Source organism: Clupea harengus, chromosome 8 (assembly GCF_900700415.2).
Source record: "Clupea harengus chromosome 8, Ch_v2.0.2, whole genome shotgun sequence".
Lineage (NCBI taxonomy): Eukaryota > Metazoa > Chordata > Actinopteri > Clupeiformes > Clupeidae > Clupea > Clupea harengus.
Window position 1 is genome coordinate 23,686,281 of NC_045159.1, and position 25,000 is coordinate 23,711,280.

Here is a 25,000-nt window from a genome sequence, read left to right on the forward strand (position 1 = left end):
GTGTGTGTGTGTGTGTGTTGTGTGTGTGTGCATGCATTTGAGGTGTTTACTTGCATATGGACAGCAGCAGAGACACCCACATGGTCAGGGACATTTAAACTACTGTAAACACGTGCTTGTCTTTTTAAAAGGGTGCCCCGCTTATCGTCCCACAGGCAGGGAGAGGGGTGCATACGATAGGGTTTATCTCCCATCCTGCACCGGGGCCTGCCTCGGCAGGAAGGAAGGCTGGGACGCCGGCTGCCAGATGGGCGGAGAGAGAGAGAGAGAGAGAGAGAGAACTGAGAAAAAGCCACACTCCCGTCCAGACACGCCAAGGGTCCAGGGGAACAGGGAACACGCACAGGAGCCGGAGTACAGGGACATGACCAGCATGTCAAAGACTTCATGCAGGGGGCCAAGAGAGAGAGAGAGGGAAGAAGGCAGAGAAAGAGAGAGAGAAAGAGAGAGAAAGAGAGTGATGAGGGAGAGAGAGGAGAAACGAAGGAAGGGCAGATGGAGAAATTAGGGGACATGGGGGCATTAAAACCAGACAGGGGCACAGAGAGGAGGGTGAGATCAGAGAGATCAGAGAACGAGGGAGTGAAAGTGTGTGTGTGTGAGAGAGAGAGAGAGAGAGAGAGAGAGAGAGAGAGAGACTCCCTTGTTCCAGAAAACTCTCTCTGCATGCCAAAGTTCTTCTTTTGGGTCCGTACGAGCCCCTTATTCTCTCTCCATCTTCTTACGCACAGGCACTTTCAGCTGAGTCAGAGCCTATTCACCACTCCAGCCTCTGATGTCCCCTGACAGCTAAAGAGCCTGTGGATCTGAGCCTGAGCCTAAATCCCCCACCATTCATCACATTCAAGCAGCCTCCAAGGACTCTGGGGCCTACAGCTATGCCAAACCCCATCTAGGCGGCACAGTGAGCCCTCCCCTTCATTAAGAGAGTCGAAACCTTCATAAACACAGCCTATGTGTGATTTTACACCAACCAAACCCGTGACTTTGCCGCCGTAAAACAGCGAGGCACCTCTCTCCAGTCCCTAAACGCCGTTTTTCACTTGTCATCGCTTGTGTCCACTTCTCCTCCCAGATATTGACGGCGTGCGCCAACAATGGCTGCTTTCAATTGGCAAAATGGGAATAATCAAACACAGAGTGCCACTTTTATGGCTGGGGAGGAGCTCGTGCGGTAAAACTTCTTGAGTCCTCGTCTGAGCTCAGCACAGCCCCTTGGCTCATGTCCAGCTTGGCACCCATAAAATCCACAAGAGCTGCCCCTCTGTCTACGCACTAACCGGTCAGCCCTTGGAGTCCACTACAGGGTAAATGCATGCTAGCACTCAATGAAGGGGTACAATGGCTCTTGGCATGCCTCAATGTCACACACCCCTGAACTTAAATCCACATTATACTCTATGCTTGAGCTACTGCTCTGCTAAATCCCCCTGTCTTATAAATATCTCAACTGCACTGCACTGAAAGCTTAGGCTCAAGTGGCACATTGGAAGGGGAGAATTCGGATGGCTTATCGGCCTCTTAGGGCCGCAAACCAATTTCTGTCATCACATTTAATGAAGCAGAACCCTCAAAGGAAACTGCTTCAAAAAATGTTAAATCTGGCTAACACTGGGATAAAAATAAGACTGAGCAATCGAGGTGGTGGAGATTCAGGAGCAGTTGTTTATTGATGATGCTCTTGAGTTCAGCTCCGCACAAATCTTACTCGGGTCTTACATATCTCATGGAAAGCCAAAGTACACAAAGTATCTGCCCAAAGTAAGAACATTCCCATTCTTTCACCCTCCTTATCTGACACTCCCTCTCTCCTTTTCGCTGGTGCTCAGCAACAGGGCCTCAACAAGCTAACAGTATTCAGACCGTTTCTGTGAATGCAGGTGTCATGTCAGCCTGGGCAGGAATAGGAAACCAACACATTTTCCACACCCAGAGTCCAAGGAAAGACAGGGTCACACACATGCACTGCAGCAAACATGAGATAACTATGTGGTAGAAATGTCACCAAACAGATCAATGAAACGATGAATTACTCAGCAAATGATCAATGAAAACCCATGGAATTCTTAATGGTATGTGTTCACTAACAGAAAGTGGTTTTGATATAGGGCTCCAACAGTATCAAGGAGGCTAAGATACAACCAAAGCACACTGTACTAAAATAAACACATTTCGACAGAGAGGGGGGAGAAATGAAGGAAATGGCAGCTTTGTGTGCTTGCCAAGCTACATATCACATAGCGACTGTACCGGCCTGTGCCACAGGTGGTAACCAGGGTGTCCTCCAGCTTCCCACTGGTCTCCCACACTCCCTGGCAGCGCAACAGTGGCCCTGCACTGGGAGTCCGCATTGTGACACAAGCCCCCTCTCGGTGATCAATGAGCCCTGTTGTTCTGACCTCCCCTCCCATCTGCAAACCCCACACCCCCAACCTCCACCATCTCCTGTGACAGCATCTCAGCAGCACACGGAGGCCAGAAAGGCGAGGCGGGGTGGGCAGTGGTGGGGGTGTTGAGCTGGGGGGCGGGGGTGGGGTGGGGGGGTGATGGGGGGGCAGGATGGGAGAACACAGTCCTATCTCTGTCCACCTCCCTCTGTCTTACTCCCTCCACATCTCTCCCTCTCCCCCCCTCCTCTCTCTCTCTCCCTCTCTCTCCCTCTCTCTCTCTCCTCCCCCCCCCTCTCTCGCTCTCTCCCTCTCTCTCTCTCTCCTCTCTCCCCCCCCTCTCTCGCTCTCTCCTCTCTCTCTCTCTCTCTCTCCCTCTCCCCCCCCTCTCTCTCTCTCCCTCTCTCTCCCTCTCTCTCTCTCTCCCTCTCTCTCTCTCTCTGTCCCTCACTTTGATGCAGGAGCCAGCCAGTGTGTGAGCCTGCTGCTGAGCTAGCTGCATGTTGCCACGGTGAATCATCGCCAGTGCTAGTGCCCTGTTTGCCTACTTACCCTTGCAGGTCCACGCATGTGGTGGTGAGCTTCATTTGCCAGGCAGGGAGGGGGCCCGACAGCTCTCACTTATTTCCATTCCAGAGCCACTATCGGTGGCAGTGGGCAGTGAGCAAATTGTGAGACTGCTGGGCAATTTAATATGACTTTGAGGGGAGAGAAAAACATGTTTTTAGAGACATTGCAAGTCTGTGTTCTCTCACAATTTTGCAACAGATTGAAATCTAATCCTGTAAACTCAATGGTCTCAGTTATATTTCCGTAGAGCACACAAACACAAACCTGAACAGACTCACATTTAAAATGCCTCTCTGAAGAGACACTGACATGAAGCCCAAACTGGCCAATGACGAGTTGATTACGGGTGATGTTTACCTTCATCACATGACCTTTGTGCATAGTCTGACCACAGCACTACATGATTATAGCTGTTGCTTTTGAAAAATAATCTTTTCACCTTTTTTCATGTCATTGTGGTACACTTCTGTGGGTGTTTTCAGTTCTTGCTTATCAGGAGTGATGCATTCTCACACACAGTGGGGCCCTTTGAAGGGCCTATCTGAGAGATGCCAAATCAGATCAGGCCCTGTGGGGGTGGGGGGGTGGGGGGGACATATGTTTGTGACAGTGACAGAGGTCTGGAAGTCATGTCGATGTGTCACTCTGTTTAGTCATGCATTTTCACTCCGTTTCATTTTGTCACTCATCTGTTTTCCATCCCACCATCCTACATTAACATAACATTTACATCTAGTCCTTTCAGTGCGTCTTTCAGTCCACACAATGGACACATTCTCATGGGGGAGTATGCTGCCTGAGAATCAGTGATGTCTGTGATTGGCACCTTACAGGAGCGACATCATCTTGTGATTAGCACCTTACAGGAGCGACATCATCTTCATGATGTCTGTGATTGGCACCTTACAGGAGCGACATCATCTTGTGATTAGCACCTTACAGGAGCGACATCATCTTGTGATTAGCACCTTACAGGAGCGACATCATCTTCATGATGTCTGTGATTAGCACCTTAAAGGAGCGACATCATCTTCATGATGTCTGTGATTAGCACCTTACAGGAGCGACATCATCTTCATGATGTCTGTGATTAGCACCTTACAGGAGCGACATCATCTTCATGATGTCTGTGATTGGCACCTTACAGGAGCGACATCATCTTGTGATTAGCACCTTACAGGAGCGACATCATCTTCATGATGTCTGTGATTAGCACCTTAAAGGAGCGACATCATCTTCATGATGTCTGTGATTAGCACCTTACAGGAGCGACATCATCTTCATGATGTCTGTGATTAGCACCTTACAGGAGCGACATCATCTTCATGATGTCTGTGATTAGCACCTTACAGGAGCGACATCATCTTCATGATGTCTGTGATTAGCACCTTACAGGAGCGACATCATCTTCATGGCGTCTGTGATTAGCACCTTACAGGAGCGACATCATCTTCATGATGTCTGTGATTAGCACCTTACAGGAGCGACATCATCTTGTGATTAGCACCTTACAGGAGCGACATCATCTTCATGGCGTCTGTGATTAGCACCTTACAGGAGCGACATCTTCAGAGCGACAAGTGTGTTTGTCATAATTATGAAGGTGTCTTCCAGGTCTTCAGAGCAATAACAAAGATCGACAGACAGACAGACAGACAGACAGACAGACAGACAGACAGACAGACAGACAGACAGACAGACAGACAGACAGATAGATAGATAGATAGATAGATAGATAGAGATAGATAGATAGATAGATAGATAGATACTTAATTGATCCTGGGACATTTAGGCATCCAGAACCTTATACGACACATAAAAACTCCAATACACTCAAGATGTATAGCTTTTGTAAAGGTAAATCCTCAATCCTCTAATTCCCTTAACACCCACAAGTTGTTTCACTAGAGGTCCTTGTGTCCAGCTGCCTACTGACTTGGAATTGTCTTAGTGAAGATTTGTTACTTTAATATCCCTTTGAAATGTTGTAAAGAGATACATTAATGTTAATGATCCCCATTGTTTCGGCTATAAATGAATGATAAGGTAATATCCAACTTTTCAACCTAGATTTATGTCTGGATTTACAATACAATACAGACTTGAGTGATGCTGAGTTCAACAATGTCCAGATCCACACTGAGATAAATCACTCTATTTTTAAATAATATGCTTTGCTGCTACTAATAAAAGGCTTCTAAGTCTGCCCTACTCTCCATGGAGAGTAAATACTGCTCTCCTAAGGTGACCCTCACCTATTGCGTAAGGTGACTTCGTGTGTGTGTGTGTGTGTGTGTGTGTGTGTGTGTGTGTTTGTTACAATCATTACTGGTGATGTAATGTTAGTCGCATGCCAGATGAATTGTTTAGACTAGACTGCGAATCAGTGATAAATAACTATATCAAGTTGCGATAATTACCCCCTTTGTGCAAAAATGATATGTCTAGCGCCAGGCTTCCTGCTCCCCTGATAAGGCTGACCCGAGCACGTCCTACAGGGTGGCTTGGCAACCTGGATAAACCCTTGATTACCACAACAGGTCAATAAAGATTTGTACTTGTTTGTAGATGTACTGAATTGGTCTTTTCCCACGTTTTAGCATAAAATAATTTCACCAAACCATATTTTACAGCTCAAATGCCTACATGCCAATCAATACATCGGCTCGACCAAGATGCTTTATTTTGATATATTTATTTTTTCTTACAGACCCATTTTATATCAGGCAAACATTTGCTTTCGCGATACTGATTAAAAACGCTGCATAAGCCCAACACTGCAGCCGATAAGGCTTGCAATAGCAATTGCAATCGTTGCTCTTTAATCAGAGATAGGAAATGAACGTTATATTATTATTTTTCCATTCTCAACACGTTGCTTGCGACTCGAAGAGGAAAATAAACTAATAATGTTGAAACAAAGGCGTGTTAATCGGAATCAGATGATGGATCTGATGATAATTGATGGGTTTCGGTGTAAGGCAGACCTGTGCAAATCCACTAATGTTCGAGGGGGAGATTCAATTCAAATCCAACCTTATGCTGCGAGTGGTTTTGAACAGGAAAAGAAATGGAAAGTTCGATACATCACTATCTACGACGTGGACTATATCATGGTACAATGTACTGGTCTGGGCAAAGCCATGCAAAGATGTTGGCTGTAGTTATCCACATGGGCTCTTGTCCACTTGTCTTTGTTTAATAATGCTCTCTGATATTAATATGAATAGTGGTTAATGTGCTGATCCCTGGCTTCTGGGCAACAATGCTACTGGCTGAACAACCTATAGGTAAAATCGGTAGCCTCAGGTTAAATCAGTGAGAAAATGCCAGATTTTTTAAAAAGATGGTTGCGATAGACTGTATTTTAACAAATCTCCAAATGATTGATATATGGATCGTTTGTTGCTTACCAAGGTATTTGACTATCTTGACAAGAGCTGTCCACAGTGCTGAAGAACACACGTCACAATCAACTAGATACTTCCATATCGAAGAAAATCTATTCGAGCAGACGCAACTATAAAAAACTAAGTCATTATATTTATTTTCGTTGTTTTCGTGACCAAGGAGTCATTGTAATCAAGTCTCAATCCAGGCGTAAGGGAAGTTGTATTACAATAGCCTGCCATGCCTTGGTTATGGGGACTGATTAGCAAGCGGACTTCTGTCTTCTGTTCGCAAGTCAACGTAATATCAATGATCCATGTGTGGAAGACAAAATAGCTGTCGTCTTATGTACTCATTTCATTTTCATCATGTGGTGCAGACGTATGGACATTTTAGATAGCCTGGTTAAAAAAATGAACAGTAACCTGACAGAGTTTAGGCTAAAACGACTACTTTCCATCTTTGTGCAAAGATGATCACCGTTAAGTTGCAGTGTGTGAAAATCTCAGAGGAGAGTTTATGAGTATTGTGACGAGGGAAAAATTCTACTTTCAATACAGAAATACAGATTATCAGTAAAAAATGTGTTTTCTAAAGAAAAAAACACGAGGACTGTACAATTTATTCGCACAACTCATGTTGTGGACACCTGGCAACTTTGCGTTAAATGTCCTACGCGGTCTTTCGATTCTAACGACTTACTGTAAATATTTCTACTGTGCCGTGGTCTGCCTAGCGTCACAACCAGTTCAGTCTACAAAAATAACACAATCTATAGACAATGACCCTGCTACAAAGACGACGAGGGATGTGTCACCGCCAACATTTTTTGACATGCACTCAGCTCGCTCAAGACTCAGGTTGCAATTCCCCGCATTCTCTCCTCACATCAGGTGCCACCTTCTGCATTCGCTCTGGGGCATAGGAGAGGCGGAGTGTCCACCAGCGGCCACACCTCCTTTCACTCCACAGCGCAGGCAGGGAAAAACGCCTTGAGGAGCTGCTGAGTCCGTCACTATATTGCTGGTAAAATATGAACCAGGACAAGAAATTTGTTTCCCAACAACTACGAAATCAGCACAGCGATTAACGTTTGACTGCAGCTGCTTTGCTACCGGGATTTTCTGCCCTGCCATCCATTCACCGTTTTTATCTGTAGTGTGGACATTTCTCGTTTGCGCTGGATCTCTCGTGTCAGAAGATGTGTGTGGAGAGCGATGGATGCGAGATAGAAGGCTGCGGCAGTTCGGATGAAGTGCACACGCTGTCTGGCAGTATGAGCCCGACTCTGAAGACGAGCCCGGACCTTCATCCTTGTAAGCCGGGGGAGAAATTCAGAGCCGCGTTACTCAAATGCCGCTCGCCGACTGCCGCCGCCGGGATACTCAGTTTTGGAAACGTGCTCAACTACATGGACAGATACACAGTGGCAGGTAAGGTCCCTCTTTGTGTTAAACGACACCTGGCATCTAGGCTTTTGCCAACGCACCTGGAAGAACACTAGTCTGTATCGTAGTAGAACACAAGAGATATTTGAGTTTCACTACTGAGAAATTATCAGCATTATTTTAAACGACAATGAAATGACAATGATTTGGCCCCTTTCATCATCTCCGTGTTCAGTTGTTGCCAACAAAGCCATTCTTTGTCAAGCGGTTGTTAAAATGTCACTGGTTTCTTGGCCACCAGCTTACATTCCCCTGATTTAAAGAAGTAACCTAGTTGAAATTTCCAAAAATGTAAGCGTTCCCATAAAGGCTATTGGATAAATCCGTGCGTAATTGCGGATCAATAAAATTGCCACAACTGCAAGACCCAAGTCCTTAGTGCATGCCATAGTCAGGTTTCGGACTCGACAATAATTCAAATAGGAACACATTTCCAGAGCAAACTTTACATCTGACACCTCTCCATGTAGCTCCACATTCTCAAGAATAAAATGATTAGTTTAAGGTGTTGACAGTGATCCATGAAAAAAAACAGGTTAATCGCTGACGTGACATCTCATTTGGCGTATGCTTCATATATCCTTGCAAACAAGTTTGATAGTGGAGATATGCTATGTGTGCCCACAGCATACAGTACCTAACTGTTTTGTTCATTTTAATAATAAATTATTATTATATTTTGGGGGATGTCAGCCAGAAGAAGAGACAAAGAATTCACTGGAGCAGAAGTAGCCTGCTTCTAAGCACACTCGAATATTGCAGTATAACAAAATGCATGGAATCAGAGAAGCTTACAGTGTTAAAGCGCCTCTGAAGGCCTTCCTCGCCGCCCACGTTTCCATAGAAACTAGACCGTGGTTAACCAATTAGTTGTCATCTTATGTCTAAAAACTTTTCTTCAACGTGATCCTGTAGTGTTAGAACTACGCATTGTAGACTCGCAACACTTCGGAAACCCGTTACATTTTACTGCCAAAAGTTAAATGTGTGCAAAGCTAAAACTGAAGTGTTTTATACCTTTCGGTAGCTGCTCTAGGTTACTATCATTAACGTCATCTTCATAGACATGCAGTTATATTGTGTCTTAATGGGCATGGCTTAATGTCTTTTTAATTATTTTAAAGTTGGGTATATTGGGTATATTCGTCTTTTAAGCCACTGTGATCTATTTGGAAAGTTATATTCAAAACATGCATTGGTGCCCTTTTGGGCTACTAGACGTGAATTATGCCTATTCATCTCTTCTCATGGCATTGCACGTTGACTTGACAACTACCATAGCTTACAATGGTTCTGCGTTTTGTAGCCGAATATCAAGTAGCCTACCCTAGAATATGTAAACACAGCATTCGGCGAGTAACCTAATAGGCCAACATAATACTTTATCTGTCATTGATACACAAAGTATACACCCTTTGTGTTTGAATTAATGCGTTCTTTCATCATGCATCAGGATAGAAACTTGCGCACACGGCATTGCCTGGTAAGACATTCAGCATCGAAGCGGTTAAATGTGGTGCCGCAGCAGCACACAGTGTGTAGGCTACTGAATAGTAGTAGCTGCAAGACTGATTTTCGAAATGCTTTAGGAGCTGCTGTCGCAATAGTTGCTCTCCCATAACAATCATGTTAGCCAAGCAAAACCGTTCAGTCATTTTTTACACATCATTGAAGACATCGTTTTACTTTCTGGTTGTTTCGGACTGAACTGAGCATGTTAATTGATACAGGTTGTGATTAAATAGGCTGTGTAAGTGTTCCAATTTAGCGCGATTGTGATAGCCTACTAGAACGAACGTATATCATTTGACTGCAGAGAGACCAGCGATTTGAGCAGTCGGGACAACCTAATTATTAGAAACTAGCGATAAAGGGTGTTTAATATTACTTTTTAACCAGAAGATACTCGATGATGGTGAAAAGACAGGACTGCAGGACCTCCCTGTAAGCAAGGCTCAGGGTTCAACATTACATAAACGATGAGCTTGTCAGTCTTTGTGTTCCGAAACCGTGGCGAGATTGCGTCCCTTGGAATGCCTCCCTTATCTGTTGTCATGGTATCTCAAAGAACAATCCATTTACAGTGCAGACTGTTGACAAACATTGATCACTTCATTCACAGTGTAATGGATGATTAAAGGATGTGAAATGCTGTGCTGATGGCACCTCTGTTAACATGTATTATGTTGTGTAGACTGTTTCCAACTGATTACCCTGCTCTCACACTCGCTGTGATGTCAGATTTCTGATGTGCATCCTAATCCTCACTTCTGAACGCCGCTACCCTGAACCTGAGCACACAGCGTAGATGGAGGGGAGAGAGAGAGAGTGGGAACATTTGGTTCAGTGGGGGAGATTGCCGCAGCAGCGGCTGTAGCAGCAGCGGCAGCGGTCCTGGCTGTGTAGTCTGTATAGGAGCCATTCCCCACGGGGGCTAGCTCCTGCTGCAGTGAAAGCTTGTTGAGCAGAGAGGTGCGTGGTGGGATGGGGACCCTCTCCAGTTCCTTAGAGTGGGGCTGCTGATGCATTATGCATGGGCTTCTGTTTGCAACAGTCCCCTCGGTGGGAGCAGAGGGGTGAGAGGGGAGAGAGGGCTGACGTAGCCACCCTGCAGAGCCTGGTCCAACCACAAAGAGATATGGAGGGTCAGAGAGAGAGAGAGGGAGAGAGAGAGAGAGAGAGGAAACGGGAGAAAGATAGAGAGAGGGGGAGGTGGGGTGGAAGTAAGATGATTGCTGGAGGTGGGAGCAAGACAAACGAAAAGGAGGAGCAGCCAGAGAGAGAAGATGAATGAAGGGAGGGGGCAGATTACAGAATAAGAGAGAGGAAGATGAATGGAGGGGGCAGATTACAGAATAAGAGAGAGGAAGATGAATGAGTGAAAAAGGTGCCAGGGGAGAGGAGAGGATGACACAAGACTCCCACCACATATGCCCGGCCACTAGAGGTCCAGCCTGGCTGTCACTGGCAGTGGGGTAATTAGGTTCAAGCAGTCACCTCTCGCGAGTGTGTGGCTTAGGTGCAGGGGGAGAGGGCCATGGGGGAGGAGGCTCTCTTAAATCCAGGGGTCACTCCTGGTGGCTTCGCCCTGTGATGAGCTTAATAGTGGTTTGTCGATAAGACCACAGTGGGGAAGATTACTCCAGGAAGTCTCTATCATCTCCTTATCACATGGATGTACACACACACACTTACATGCAGTGCACAGTACACTCGTTTTGTAATTTCTCTGCAGAAACACACTAAGGAAAGGCTTTATGAAGCTTTAGTCTTTCATGTGTTTATTATTACTTGTTGTAAAAAAAAGAGAGAGAGATTGTTCTCAGCAACTGCCAGATGTTGCTGTGAACGAACACAGGATTTGATTTTGACTGTTCAACCGAGTCATGTCATTTATTGGCAACACAGTGCTTTTTATTTGCCTTTCCCCTTAGAATGTGGCTACATTTACAAGCTGCGACAGCTCTGGAAAAAATCTATTAAAACGTGTCACTGTAACTGTCTTTCCTTCATTTCTTTATTTATTTGAGTGAGATCTTCACAGATCCTGTACACTGTGCAAATTAGTCCCGTGTTTGAAACACAAGGTCCCAAAACAAGTCTCAGGAAGCCAAACCTGAATGAAAAATAAATCTGGCAAAAAAAATGCATGAGAATGTCCCGTGTCTGCTTCCCTTGAGTCGGTTCCCTGTAATTTGGGTTGGTGTTTAATTGATATCCATATTGAGGAGAGGGTGCAGCAAGGTTCTAATTTGGCCTCTCTCCTCCTTGGTAAACAGACACGGAGGGGAAGCTGTTTTTAGGCAGGCAGCAGAGGTAGCCAAACCCAATATGTAGACACACTGAAAAACGAGTGTGTGTGTGTGTGTGTGTGTGTGTGTTGGTATGTCAGTCTGTCTGTGTCTTTGTGTCTGTATGTGAGTGTTATGCCCTTGCTTGGGTGTGTGTAAGTTAGAGAGAGGGAGTTCGTTTCTGCTTCTGGATGTATTTGTGGTGTGTGTGTGTGTGTGTGTGTGAGTTTGTCTGCTTTTCTGTAAGTGAGTATCTGGGTGCGTGTGTGTGTGTGTGTGTGTGTGTGTGTGTATGTGTGTGTGTGTGTGCGTGTGGTAGGAGGGCAAGGGGAGAATGCCAGACTGAGACCCCACGGTGCTGGGAGACGGGCGACTGGGGAGACGGGCTCAGCTGTTCCGCCGCGCTCCCCGGTCTAAGGTCGTCTGGGCCCTGGCAGCAGTAACTCACTCAGCCACACACACACACACACACACACACACGGACACACACTCACACACAGACAAACACGGGTGCGCTTTGCAGGGCTTCGGGCCAGCCAATACTTAGCTGGCAAAAATGTAAATGTAAAAAAAAAATCTTTGAAATGTCTCTCTCGCTCTCTCTCTCTCTCTCTCTCTCTCTCTCTCTCTCTCTCTCTCTCTCTCATTTCTTTCTCTCTCTCTCTCTCTTTTTCTCTTTCTCTCTTGCTCTCTCTCCTTGTCTCTCCCTCTCTCTCTTGTGTTCACCTCTGTAAGAGGGTGATCTTGGATGCCTTTGTGAAAAGGCTGAACAGGTGTATGGTCTTTGACTGACAGGCTGACTTGCCCCCTGCTTGACACTTCCCAGCTGATTGCTTTTAGCAGCTATGTCAAGAGGCAGTGCTCTGGGGACCTGGACTGTGAGGGGCCCACGGGCGAATACCAGCCCATGCGGAGGCCGAGGGGGTTATGGACCTTTGAGATTGATTAAATTGGCGGATCATTTAATGCCCGACGAGTTATTGCGGCTGTCTGCCTTCCCCTCGGACAGACAGGCCCGAGCTGAGGAACAGCTTATCATAAAGACTGGATTAGGTGTTTAGGAGAATTTTGGAGTGAGGTGCAGACGGGAGGCACTTAACGTTATTTGATGTTTGTCGGCCCTCCCTGCTCTAGTCCACTCACTCCTCCCACCTCCTCCCCTCCTCCTTACCCACCACCCTAGCCCTTCCACAAAGAGGACCAGTTCTGCCATTCCTAATATCTCCTAATCTGGATTATAAGCAAGTGTTAGAGAGCAATAGATTAGTGCTTCTCCTCGAGGCATCTGTGGCTTTGGGCTATTTGTCCTAGTCAAGCACTTAATTAGGCAGGGAATAATGGAGGAATAATCCAACAGCCCCAAGGAGCAGAGAGAGAAAGAGAGAGAGAGAGAGAGAAAGAGAGAGAGAAAAAGGGGGCGGTCTGAGACAGAGCAATGTAGCCTTCAGCTGAATCTGTGCGCCAGCTAGTCAGCTGCGTAGCGAACCGTGCAAACCCGCTAGGCCTGTCTTGCTGAGTGGGGCAACCGCTGCCACGCGCCTCAGGGTGTGGACAACCTCGCGCGCGCGATCACACCTCGCTCAGAGCAAAGAGAAGAGGCAGAGGATGGGGCTCCTGCACCTAGAGGATTTTCTGAGAAAGTGAGGAGGTTTTTTTTTGTGTGTGGGTGTGTGAAAGAATAGGAGGTGTTGGTGTAAAATAGCACAGGTTGTCACACTCAGACGAAACAGCCTTAAGTGCTGTAAAATGTAAAATAGGAAATAAATTGAGGATGAGACTTCCCTTGAGTGTGTGTGTGTGTGTATGCAACGTGCATGCACACACGTTGACACATTTCAAAGCTTTTAACACATTTTTCAGGCTAACGACTCAATCTCTGCCTAGAGACACTTCCAGAAGAGAGCGGCCACCCGTAATAAGCTCACTACAAATTGGCAGCCCGTTAGCCAATTAAACTTTGAGGTTCGCCTCAGTCACTTCAGGGCTGGCGGCCGTGTCCCCTGCCTTTCTCTCGGCCCTTTATTGCATTCATATGAAAGGCTCCCGAAACAACAACAAAAAAAAGTCACTTTAAGGGATGGAAAAAGCCTCAGTAATTGAGTTTATGGGCTCTTCTCCTCCTCCCTCTCCCATGCTGGTCCCAGTGAGGCCTAGATGGATTCTGTCCTCTTTTAGTGCGTGTCTCCATTTGGCAGAGAGCAGTTTCTCAGGGTCCGGTCCCCTTTTGTGTTGATATCAAAAGCAGTCCTTTCATTGTGCATTGCTCTGAGGTTGTATTTTACTCCTGACAGGACCCTCTCATGTGATATATTGAGGCATAAAGTTTGGGCTTAAACGTTGTTTTAAGTGCGCTTTTAATGAGCATGATGTATTTGATAACGGCTCTAAAATGTGCTCAATGACAGTTAAAGTTTATATTCGTCATAACAATACTTTATGCTGTGTATTAGATTTTGATAAATGCCTGGTAACTGGGAATTTTCCTCTGTTTGTCGGTACCAGACGACCGGTTACCTCAAAACAGATTTCCACATCGGAGTGGTTCCCATCTCTCCCGTGTTTGCTTTGGAGAAGCCTGCCTCGTGTGTGTTTTCACTGGGTCAGATTTAGCGGACGTGTGCGCTCTCTGTAACAGGAGCGCCCTGGAATTAGACTCTCGCTTCTTCTCCTTGTGACGCTGCCTGCGCCCCCTTTGATGTGGCCGCCGCGGCCATTACCCAAGGAGCCGTGCCATTTCCGTGACAACCAACCGCCGCTAACTCAGCGTGGCTCGCGTCGGACCGTGAGGTTTTAGGGGCCGGCGGGGTGGTAGAGTGATGGCCAGTTGACCCACGGGGCAACTTCTGTGTGTAAAACTGCACTGGCTGGTTACATCGTCCCAAGAGGAGATGGTGTTGGGTGGAGCAGTTAGCTGCCATCTAAGAATAAACTGGGCCCTGAAGTGGGACACTAATGGGGACGAACACACTCTGGGTCCATCGCTCCCACCCCCCACCCCCCCTTCCCTCTGTGCCAGCAGCTCCGATGCTAATCGTGCACGAGATGGCCAGCTTAAACAAGCATTCGTGTTTGTTTTCCAAGTGAGTGGGGTGGGGCGTGGAGAGGGAGGGGGCCCGCTCTCCAGTGGCAGTGGCCTGTCGTGTTTGTTTGATTTGCAGTGACCCTTTCCGTGTAATTGGCTGCTGTCTGGCCGTTTAGGTCTTAGCGTGTTCAAACAGACATCGGGGGAGGAAGTGCGATAATGAGAGGGACTCATGGCTGTCTTTGGTGTCAGGTCCTTGTAGTCAGAGTCAGTTTGTTTTTTGGATTAAAGGCCATTAAGCTGATAGGTTTGAAGAGCTGAAGGGTAGGACCGGACGGGTTACTATAGCCACACCTGTGTTTCTCCTCTCCGCGCTCAGGTATGTGAGAGCTGGGTTGGGTGTTTGTCACTCAGAATCCCAAAGCTGCCCTCAGGCATCGGCTTAAACTGAGGAGACCACAGCCCACTAATGGGCTACACGCACTGGCCATGCTAAATAGTGTGTGTGTGTGTGTGTGTGTGTGTGTGTGTGTGTGTGTGTGTGTGTGTGTGTGTGTGTGTGTGTGTGTGTGTGTGTGTGTGTTCTACCCATGACTTCATCAGATATGTAAGGACAGGGTCATTATCTATTCCTCAACTTGAATAACATGGGATGGGTTAAGAAGAGGGAGATTTAGAAAGAGCCTCAGAATGGTTTTATGATGATATTTGTGAGCCTGAAGTCTCCCCAGTACTCAAAGCCGGGATCTGCTGGACTCCACTGGCATCTCTGCACACTCAGCCCTTTTCTCTGTCCTCTCTGCCCTTGTCTCTCTTTTACACACACACACGCATGAATGCCCCCCGCCACCCACCCACCAACACACACACACACACACACGCACACAGACACACAAGCATGAATCGCCCACCCACATACACACACACACACACACACACACACACACACCCACACACACACACACATACACACACGGTAAAAATGATATTCTAACCTAGAGGAATACCATGTATTAGCATCTCTGTAAATGTCTCCTACGGCTCTGCATCTCACGAGTTTAACGTGCACGTCACGCAGACATCACTGTCCTCTCGCCACCCACTGGACACACACACCAACGTCACAGAGTGAGGGGCGACCACAGCACAGCACACACACACACACACACACACACACACACACACACACACACACACACACACACACACACACACACACACACACACACACACACACACACACACACACACACACACACACACACACACACACGTCCCCAAGTGAGGGGCGACCACAGCACAGCCTATTCTTAAATGGATTGGCTAGGCACCCCAGCACCAGGGGACAGTATTAAGAGAATGAGCACTGCAGTCTCCAGACCCAGTGGTGCGCCCGACAGCAGGGAAGTGTGGTTTTCTTGAGCTTACCAGCGGGACAGTAAGTCCCTCAGTTCATCGACCACCGCTGACCTTAATCTGTTCCATAGAGTTATTTGACTCATTTTTTTTATTTCAGCTTCATGTCGGTAGATGAATTATTCAGAGGGGTTTCATGAGGAGATCTATTTTTTTCCCGGATAATGAGTGTCATTATATATAAGTTCCGCTCTTTTTTTCTTGTGCTAGAGAAAGTAAATATTATATTGGCTGTTTCTGGACTGGTGGTCCAGTTGAAAGCAGATACTTAGAGATATTTTGGGTCAGCATAGCTTATCTGACTTTAGCCTTTTTTCCCCTAAAGGAGCAACTGGAAGTTGGCCACTTTGGCTAAAATAATATTTAGACTAGGGTTTACTGCACGGCTGTATTTACAGGGGATCTGTAGTCTTTTAGGCAAGCATGTCATCTCTTCCGCCCATTCACAAGTGACAGAGTAAATAATCAACAGTGTGGATTACGCAATGGGCTTATCCTTCATCAGTGTGGCCTTAGTCTTTCTCTCTCTCTCTCTCACTCTTTCTCTCTTTCGTGTATATGGGGATGTGTGTTGTGTATGTATGTGTGTGTATGTGTGTATGTGTGCGTGTGTGTTCAAAAGCTTTCCCGTGGCTAGGGTTAATATCTGATGCCCTCTCTATGACTGTTGTGCACCACCGCTCCAAACTCTGCCTGTGAGGGCCAGTGACCCTCGGAGGACTGTGTCTAAATCAGGGCGCTGACCTCTCTCTAGCGTGGAGATGTCTCTGTTAACGAGCAGGTCAAAGGGCAAGCGCCCTACAACAGCTTAGATGAGACAGCAATCCAGCCCAGTCTTTAAAAAGCTTCTGTTTGTGAATCTGAGCGTGTGTGTGTGTGTGTGTGTGTGTGTGTGTGTGTGTGTGTGTGTGTGCGTGCAGTGTAAGAGATGATAGAGGGTGTCTTTGAGAGGTAGAAACATGATTTATAGCCGAACTGACATTGTCTAGAGGGTGCTGCTGTAAGGTTTGCATTCTGTATCTCCTATTATCAACTGTTTGCACACCAATCACACCACTAGATAAAGAGGTATGCCTTTCCTAGTGGTGCATATTCTATACGCTTATCAATGCTCCTGTGGTGCATATTCTATACGCTTATCAATGCTCCTGTGATGCATATTCTATACGCTTATCAATGCTCCTGTGGTGCATATTCTATACGCTTATCAATGCTCCTGTGCTGCAGGTCTGCAGCTGTGCAAATATTTACTCTCACATTTACTTCCTGCTATATATGTGTTTTGAAGGAGCCTATATCACACGCGCACACACACATACACACACGCACACACACACACACTCGCACACGCGCGCACACACACACACACACACACTTGCACACACACACACACACACACACACACACACACACACACACAACACACACACACACACACACACACACAGACACACCTATACACAGAGGCTTATCCACACACAGTTAACATACTTAACAGCGGCTGGAGCACCATTCCTTAAGGCACTGTTTTGAGCCCACTTTGATCTATGCTTTTCTGTCTGTTGGAAAAAAAAGGTTAACAGTACAGGATGAAAAACATCTGAGAAATACTGTATGTGTATACTGTGTGTCCCTCTGCTGACTGAAAAACAAGTCCACACCTTTTATTGCTGTTGAAATGAGGCGATTTATTGAGTTTTATTGCTGTGAAAGACGGATTATTCCATGCAACTATTTTCATAACCGCCAAAACAATCAACCACACATCGCCTCCTCGGAGGATCACTGGTGGGGAGAACAAATGGAATTTCTCATTCATGAGGACAAAGTGTGATAAATTGGGGAGATCCTACAAGGAGATGAAACGCAGTGTTTGTGATAGTGGCAAAAAAAACAAAAACAATGCTTAGCGAGACCATAACCCAACCAGAAAGCACTGCGGAGTGTAAGAGAGTGAGTCATGGGGAGATAAAAGAGTGATTTATCGTTATTATCATAAACACACACTCGACAGTTCTGATCGGTCCATTTATTTCACACCCCCACACTCTCTAACCTGAGGGCTACATTTAGCAGACAATAATGAGTGCACTGCTAGCACAGGCAGTGGTGGAAATGGACGCTGGTAACATTGAGATGTCCTTCACCGGGGTCCCTCCCTCTCCATGGGGGTTTGGGCAAGTGGGTTAAGAGTGGGCGATGTGCACGCACACACACACACACACACACACATACAGCACACACACACACCACACACACACACACACACACACACAACACACACACACACACACACACAGGTTTCACTTCAGACTCCAGCTAATGGAGGGAATCTGTGTCGAGTGCTCTGGGAGGTGTGACAAATCTGTGACTTTTGTTTCGGAGATAAAGATAAAGAAAACAACGATGTACGCCCTTACGTAGATTCCTGCTGCGTTTATTTTAGGTAGCATTTCAGCATAGCAAGTGTGATAACATATGCTGCCTGTGAGCCGCGCATAGCGGGGGTAATGGTGATAGGTCTGTGCTGGGTGCATACGGGGGCTTTTCTATTGGCTTGAACGATGAGCCTGGGCTCACTCCATCCCTCATCATTACCCTGTGCGGGGGCAGAGGAGGAACTCAGGGGCGGTGAGGCATCAAAAAATGCCCCGTGTCTCAGTCTGCACGCTCTCCCAAAAGCACCTGTTTGGCAGCTCCGAGTCAGGACTAATAGACTTAGAGTGCTAATGCGCACGGCGGCTGCCAGCCAGGTCTATGTGGGAGTCGCTGCGGATGCGTGGCGTGTGGACGTGCATGTTTTTAGATCGGCAACGGCGTCGGTCGGGCCAGCGCAACCATTTACAACCGAGGCAAATACTGACCTAAATACAGGCACCGCGCTCCACTGGACCCGCGGCTGTAATTATTCGCCAGCCACTCGCATGGTCGTTTGGATTTGTTTTTGGAGAGACGACTATGGATGAGTGTGCCCGTGGTGGCAGCGAGACGACTATGGATGAGTGTGCCGTGGTGGCAGCGGGAGCTCTATGTGCAGTGCTGACTGACCGGCACGATTGCAGCTTATTGATGCTAAATTGAGCTGAAAAAAGGGAAGAAAAAATAAAAAGCCCAGCCTTAAGCTCAGGGCCTGCTCAACTCACGCCTGCCTTGATTGCCCTCTCTCGCTTTTCTCTCTTTCTCTTCATCCCTCACTTTCTCTCAAGCTGCCTTCCCTCCTCCCCTTCCTCCTCCTCCTCCTCCTCCTCCAGCTCATCTCTCCATATTTTCTCCTCTCTGCTGCTCGGAGACTGCTGTTGGCCCTCCCTCACCGTTTGAAGCGGCATCGATCCGCTCCAGTCCCCTTGTCAGACAAATCAAAGGAGAAGCGGCGGCGGCTTAAACTCAATCAAGGCTCGCGGAGCAAGGAGCTGGAGTCTGTGGTGGGCCTGGTGCCGCAGTGGCTGAAGACAACACCTAATATTACATCTCTAAAGGTCCTGTTTGCCGGGGGGCCCCCGGTCTGATTAGCGTACGCGCGAGGCGCAGCGAGAGAAAGAGAGAGGAGTGCTCCTTGTGTGTCGGAGCGGCCGTAATTAAGGCGGATGATCAAACTCTTTTCTTCGCTAATTATGAAGTGAGTCAGGCTCGGGTGACCCAGCCCCTGCCCCCCAACCCCCCCCCCGGCGAGGCCCACCCACAACACAGAGGAAGAAGATGACGTGTAGAGAGAGAGAGAGAGAGAGAGGGGGAGAGAGGGGGAGAGAGGGGGGGATGGGTGGGAGGGTTACAAAATCTCATTAAAAGAAAAAAAGCCGTGTGTAATTACTGTAATCCTCGGCTGCGTTATGTAAAATGAAAAAACGAGTGTGGTCGAGCACATGGCAGACGTGTTCTGTGTGCGGAGAGTGGTGCTGTGGATAGAGCTTCATAGACACTGTCAGATGAGAGAGAGAGAGAGAGAGAGAGACAGATAGAGAGAGAAAGAGAGACAGAGAGAGGGAGAGACAGAGAGAGAGAGAGAGAAAGAGAGGCAGATAGAGAGAGAAAGAGAGAGAGAGAGACAGACAGATAGACAGACAGAGCGAGTGCTAGGCGAGTGGGCAGTGGGGTAATTGAGGAGCCTGTCAGTGGACGACTGCAGCTCTGGAGCCTCTTCTTCCATTCTGCTGGAGGAGAGCTGCTGTCACTCTGCCTGCCCCTGCTCTCATGCCCTCAACACCACCAGCCTTATTAAAGATGCTGTATGTGTGAGAGAGAGCACGTATGAATGTATGAATGTGTGTGTGTGTGTGTGTGTGTGTGTGTGTGTGTGTGTGTGTGCATGTGTGTGTGCGTGTGCACACATGCCTGCACTCTCCTGGGCCTGGCAGGCATGCTGGGATAAACCAAAGGGCAGGAGAACAACGCGAGTGAGATTAAGAAACACCAGCCATGCTGATTGGGACCACATGCTGTACAGACAATTAGAGGATTTTCATAGCCTCTCTCTCTCTCTCTCTCTCTCTCTCTCTCTCTCTCTCACACACACACACACACACACACACACTCCTCTGAAGCTTGTGAAGCGTTGCATGAAAAGCATCTTGTTCTCCCGACTCAAACGAGCCCCGGCAGACAGGCTTGGGAGTGATACGGGATCACAGCTCCTGCACTAGCGGTGGCTGCGGCGCTAAACGCCTTGGCTGGGCCCGCTAACGCTCTCGCCATACGCACCAGTCACGACCCCCCTGAGCGCACACAAGCAGATAATGCTGCCGTGAATTATTGATGCGCTATATATGGTGAGTGCTGTCTGTGCAGCAATGTAGAACCATTCCCTCGTCTCTGTTCCTCCCCTCCTCCCACTTTCCCCTCTGTATCTATCTCTTTCTTGCTCTCTTTCTCTCCTTCTCTATCTCTCTCTCTCTCGCTCTCTTTCTCCTTCCAGTCTACCTCTTTTCTTGCTCACTCTCTCTTTCTTCAATGAAATATTCATCAGCCCGGTGGCTCTCTGAGGGTGAGGTATAGTTGGCCAGGGGGGTGGAGTTCTGTGCACACAGCTATTTCTTACTCATTGTGGTGCAAACACACACACACACACACACACACACACACACACACACACACACACACTCGCTTTCTCAAAACTCACAATATTTACTCTCCTGTCTGTGTGTGTGTGCATGTGTGTGTGTGGGAGAGAGGTAGCTATAGGCTAACGAGTTTGATTTCCACTGAGCTTGTGTAATGATGAATATAAAGTGTAGCTTTGCAGGCATAAAATAGCTGGGGAACTCCAAACGCAGAAGCCAAAAACGCCCACGTTTAGTCACAGCCCCCATTGCAGACGTTAGCAGTGGTAGAGGAAGTGCAGTGGAAAATGACCCCCCCCCCCACCGCCACCCACCTCCCCCTGTTTTTCTGGGCGGTGTGGCGAAGGGCAGTGCGAGGACCCCGCCGGTCAGGAGCCCGCCGTTAGGCCGCCGTCAGGCATATTTGTGGTCAGCCCTGATTTCTGCTCATGCCACTGGGAGCTGAGCACAGTCATGGTGGGACTGGCAAATGGGGTCACATACACACACACACACACACACACACACGTACACACACACAGACACACGCACACATACACACACACACACACACACACACACACACACATACACACACACACGTACACACACACACAGACACACAGACACACGTACACACACACACAGACACACGCACACATACACACACTCACACACACACACACACACAAACACCCTCACTCAAACACTCACATACACGCACGCACATGAGCATACACACACCCACCCACACTCCAGTACATGTGTACAGCACGCACACAAAATCCGAACACACATACACACACAGACACACACCCATGCCACACACATACAAAATCACTCACCACACACACACATACGCACACCATACATATACAAAATCACTCACCACACACACACACACACACACACACACACACACATGTTTCCTTGAGCTGTGAGATTCGGTATTGATCTGCTTTAGAGTGATGGCGGGATGTTTCCTCCTTAAGCCGCAGTATCTGCCTCTGTCAGCAGCACATGGTCAGGCCACCCCTGGTGGCACCAGAAGAACCAATGAATGAATAACTTCCAGAGGAGAGAGAGAGACAGAGAAAGAGAGAGAGAGAGAGAGGGAGAGAGAGGGAGAGAGAGGAAGCGTGATCTTACCGCTGAGAGTAGTGTTTCACGGGATATGGAAATGTGTGCTTGGACACAGGTTCACATGCAGTGTGACCTGATGCAGTCATCTCCTCCTCTATGTTCATCACTCATTCCCTCCCACCCTCCTTTCCTTCCTTCCTCCCTCTCCTCCCCTCCCCTCCCCTCCCTCTTTTAACACTCCTCTGCTAAATGGGGCAAACGTCTCTCTCTCTTCTCTCTCACTCCTCTTCTCCTCCTAGCCTACTTTGCTGTGATCTGAAATAGCGTCGGGGCGGGGGTCTTCAAATCCCTGTTGAGGATTGGGAAATTAGGTCTGACCAGCACAGCTCTACTCTCTCTCCCTCTCCCTCTCCTCTCTCTCTCTCTCTCTCTCTCTCTCTCTCTCCTCTCTCTCTCTCTCTCTCTCTCTCTCTCTCTCTCCTCTCTCTCCCTCTCTCTCTCTCTCTCTCTCTCTCTCTCTCTCTCTCTCTCTCCTCTCTCCCTCCGTCTGAGCCTGTCTGGGTCCTAAAACAGTGTGTGCTTCAGTCTGAATGCGGGTCAGTGTGGGCTCTCTGCGGAATCCAATAGGGTTTGCTCGCGGGAGCCATTTGCAACGCTCCCGTTTCTTTTCGAGGAGGAAAAACACATCAAGAATAATTAACGTGTTTGGCAAGAAAACATGGCTATGTTTATCGCCCGTCAAGACCCAACACTAAGTAGCGTTGTTAAGGCACCACTGTCGTGTGCTGTAGCTAACCTCTGCCCCAATTGGACTCGGGATGCTTGTAGATGCTCTTTGATTTAATGGGAAGGAATTATTTCCAAACGTGCCCTAGAGCTCTCTCGATCTCCCAACAAGGCCGATACATTTAAAATAACACCAGGACACAATATTAAAATAACACCCATCACATGCGCAGGGCTATATGGCTGTCTGATGCGTCATTCTCCCCCCCTGAGGACCAGCCCAGAATAACCCAGGCCAAGTCAATCCAGTGATATGCATCCACAGGGACATATAAACGCCCACAATGCACTTAATAGATTGTGGCATGCAGGGCCACCCCGGCGCAACCTTAGACCAATCCCTGGAAGGAGCACTGGATGTCTGGAGACAGATTCTCCAAGAGTCCATTACCTCCGCTGGTAATCGAATGCGTGATTTTTCTCTCCCCTCCCCCAACCATCCCCCACTCTCTGCCTCTAACGCGGGCAGCCCCTCACCCTATAGTGAATCCACTATGCACGGCGAGTTTAGGCGGACCTGTGTGAGTTTACTGCATGCACACACACACACACACACACACACACACACACACACACACACACAAACACAGACACACATACACACACACACACACACACACACACACGTGTCCCCTTGAGATCCGGAGCACCTTGCAGTTGGCACCATAATGGCCCCATTTATGTGAGGTATGAATGAGGAGCCCTGAATGCTCGGGGCTGGGCCATGGGGCCGGGGCCCTTCTTGGGGTTGTTTGAGAGAGCGAGCGAGCGAGCGAGCGAGCGTGGGCCGAATGATAGAGGGCTGTGTCAACAGGCCAATGCAACATTTCCAGTACGAATAACACACACTGTGTCCCCATGCACAATGGGCTCTGTCTCCTGTTATCTTGACAGCCTTGAGAAGGCAGCGTCTGCCAGTGAAAAAGTCTGCTCACTCGCTCGCTCAGATATTCCGCATCCTCGACTCAATTTCTCTCAATGAATTTCACGTGCAAACAGTGGTTGTTGAGTATTTTTCCTTTTCCTGTCAACAACACAAGAACATGTATCTCCAGTTTATTCTCTTTGTTGCGAGTACAACTGGCACATTTGGACATGGCCTGTTTACGGAGAACGTAGCTATCCATCTGGGTTGGAGAGGAGCTTTTTAAGACCCACCCCAAGGCTGCTGTGCTGTGCTGCGCTGTGTCTGCAGGTTCTCGTTCTGCATCGGAGGCTTACTCTTTCCCGCGGCGCGGCGTGATTGTGGCAGTAGCAGGCAGGGCTGCATTCCTCCACCTGCTCCGCACCTGAGCTCCGCTCCGCACCGCCTCAGGGGCCTGCCTCCACCTGCCTCCCTGCCTCCCCCTGGGGCTGCTGGGTCAGAGGTCTGGGCTGAGGCTGCTGGGAGCTGAATGAAATGGGTTTGTGGAGCGCTGAACTGTCGATCTGCCAGTTCTACAAGGTTTAATGACAGAACTTGGGTGCTGGAATGAGGTAGAGGATTAGTCAGAGCGAGGCTGCCGCAGTAGTAGGGGAATCAGTGAAATGAGGAAGCTGGGTCTGTCCTTCTTGGTCACACTGTCGGTTTCATTTCCTGTTTGTTTGTCTGACTTGTGGTCTGCATCCAGAGAATGTTGTCAAAACAAAACCAATCCGTTACATCAAAAATCTCCATCAGTCAGACAAAGTGGTCCAACATCGCTTTACATTACAAAATTCACCTCTTTAAAAATACGTATTACTCTGAGCGCTGACTTGTTCAGGGGTTAAACATCTCGCTAAATGTGTTTCGTTTCACTGGAGGCTGGGGTCAAGAGCAGGGTGTGAGAGGGGAGGGATGAGGCAAAAGAGCGAGGAGGCAAACCTCCGAGAGGAAGAGGACCAGACATCAGTCAGGAAGCACACAGCTGCTTGAAGGCCACTCTACGGTCACGCCTACGGAACTTGGCTGGCCCACTTACACGCAGCTAATCTAGATAAGGTCTGCTTCCTCCCTGAGGTCTGCTCCACTCACACCTGCTTGAGGTGTGCTGCACGTTTGTCTTTTATCTCTTATCAGACCGGGTGAGATAGCATTGAGGTTTTTCCTCTG

The 25,000-nt window shown here is 48.0% G+C and overlaps 1 protein-coding gene across 1 annotated transcript in view; it reads left to right on the forward strand.

Annotated features, from left to right (window-relative positions):
• The first annotated feature begins 6,621 nt into the window (after positions 1 to 6,621).
• The window catches only part of spns2 (spinster homolog 2 (Drosophila)), a 76,186-nt gene continuing 57,807 nt past the window's right edge, over positions 6,622 to 25,000 (forward strand). The window contains exon 1 of the mRNA XM_031572402.2: positions 6,622 to 7,780. Within this exon, the coding sequence (XP_031428262.1) occupies positions 7,549 to 7,780 (232 nt within the window). The 5' untranslated portion in view covers positions 6,622 to 7,548. The remainder of the gene's footprint in view (positions 7,781 to 25,000) is intronic.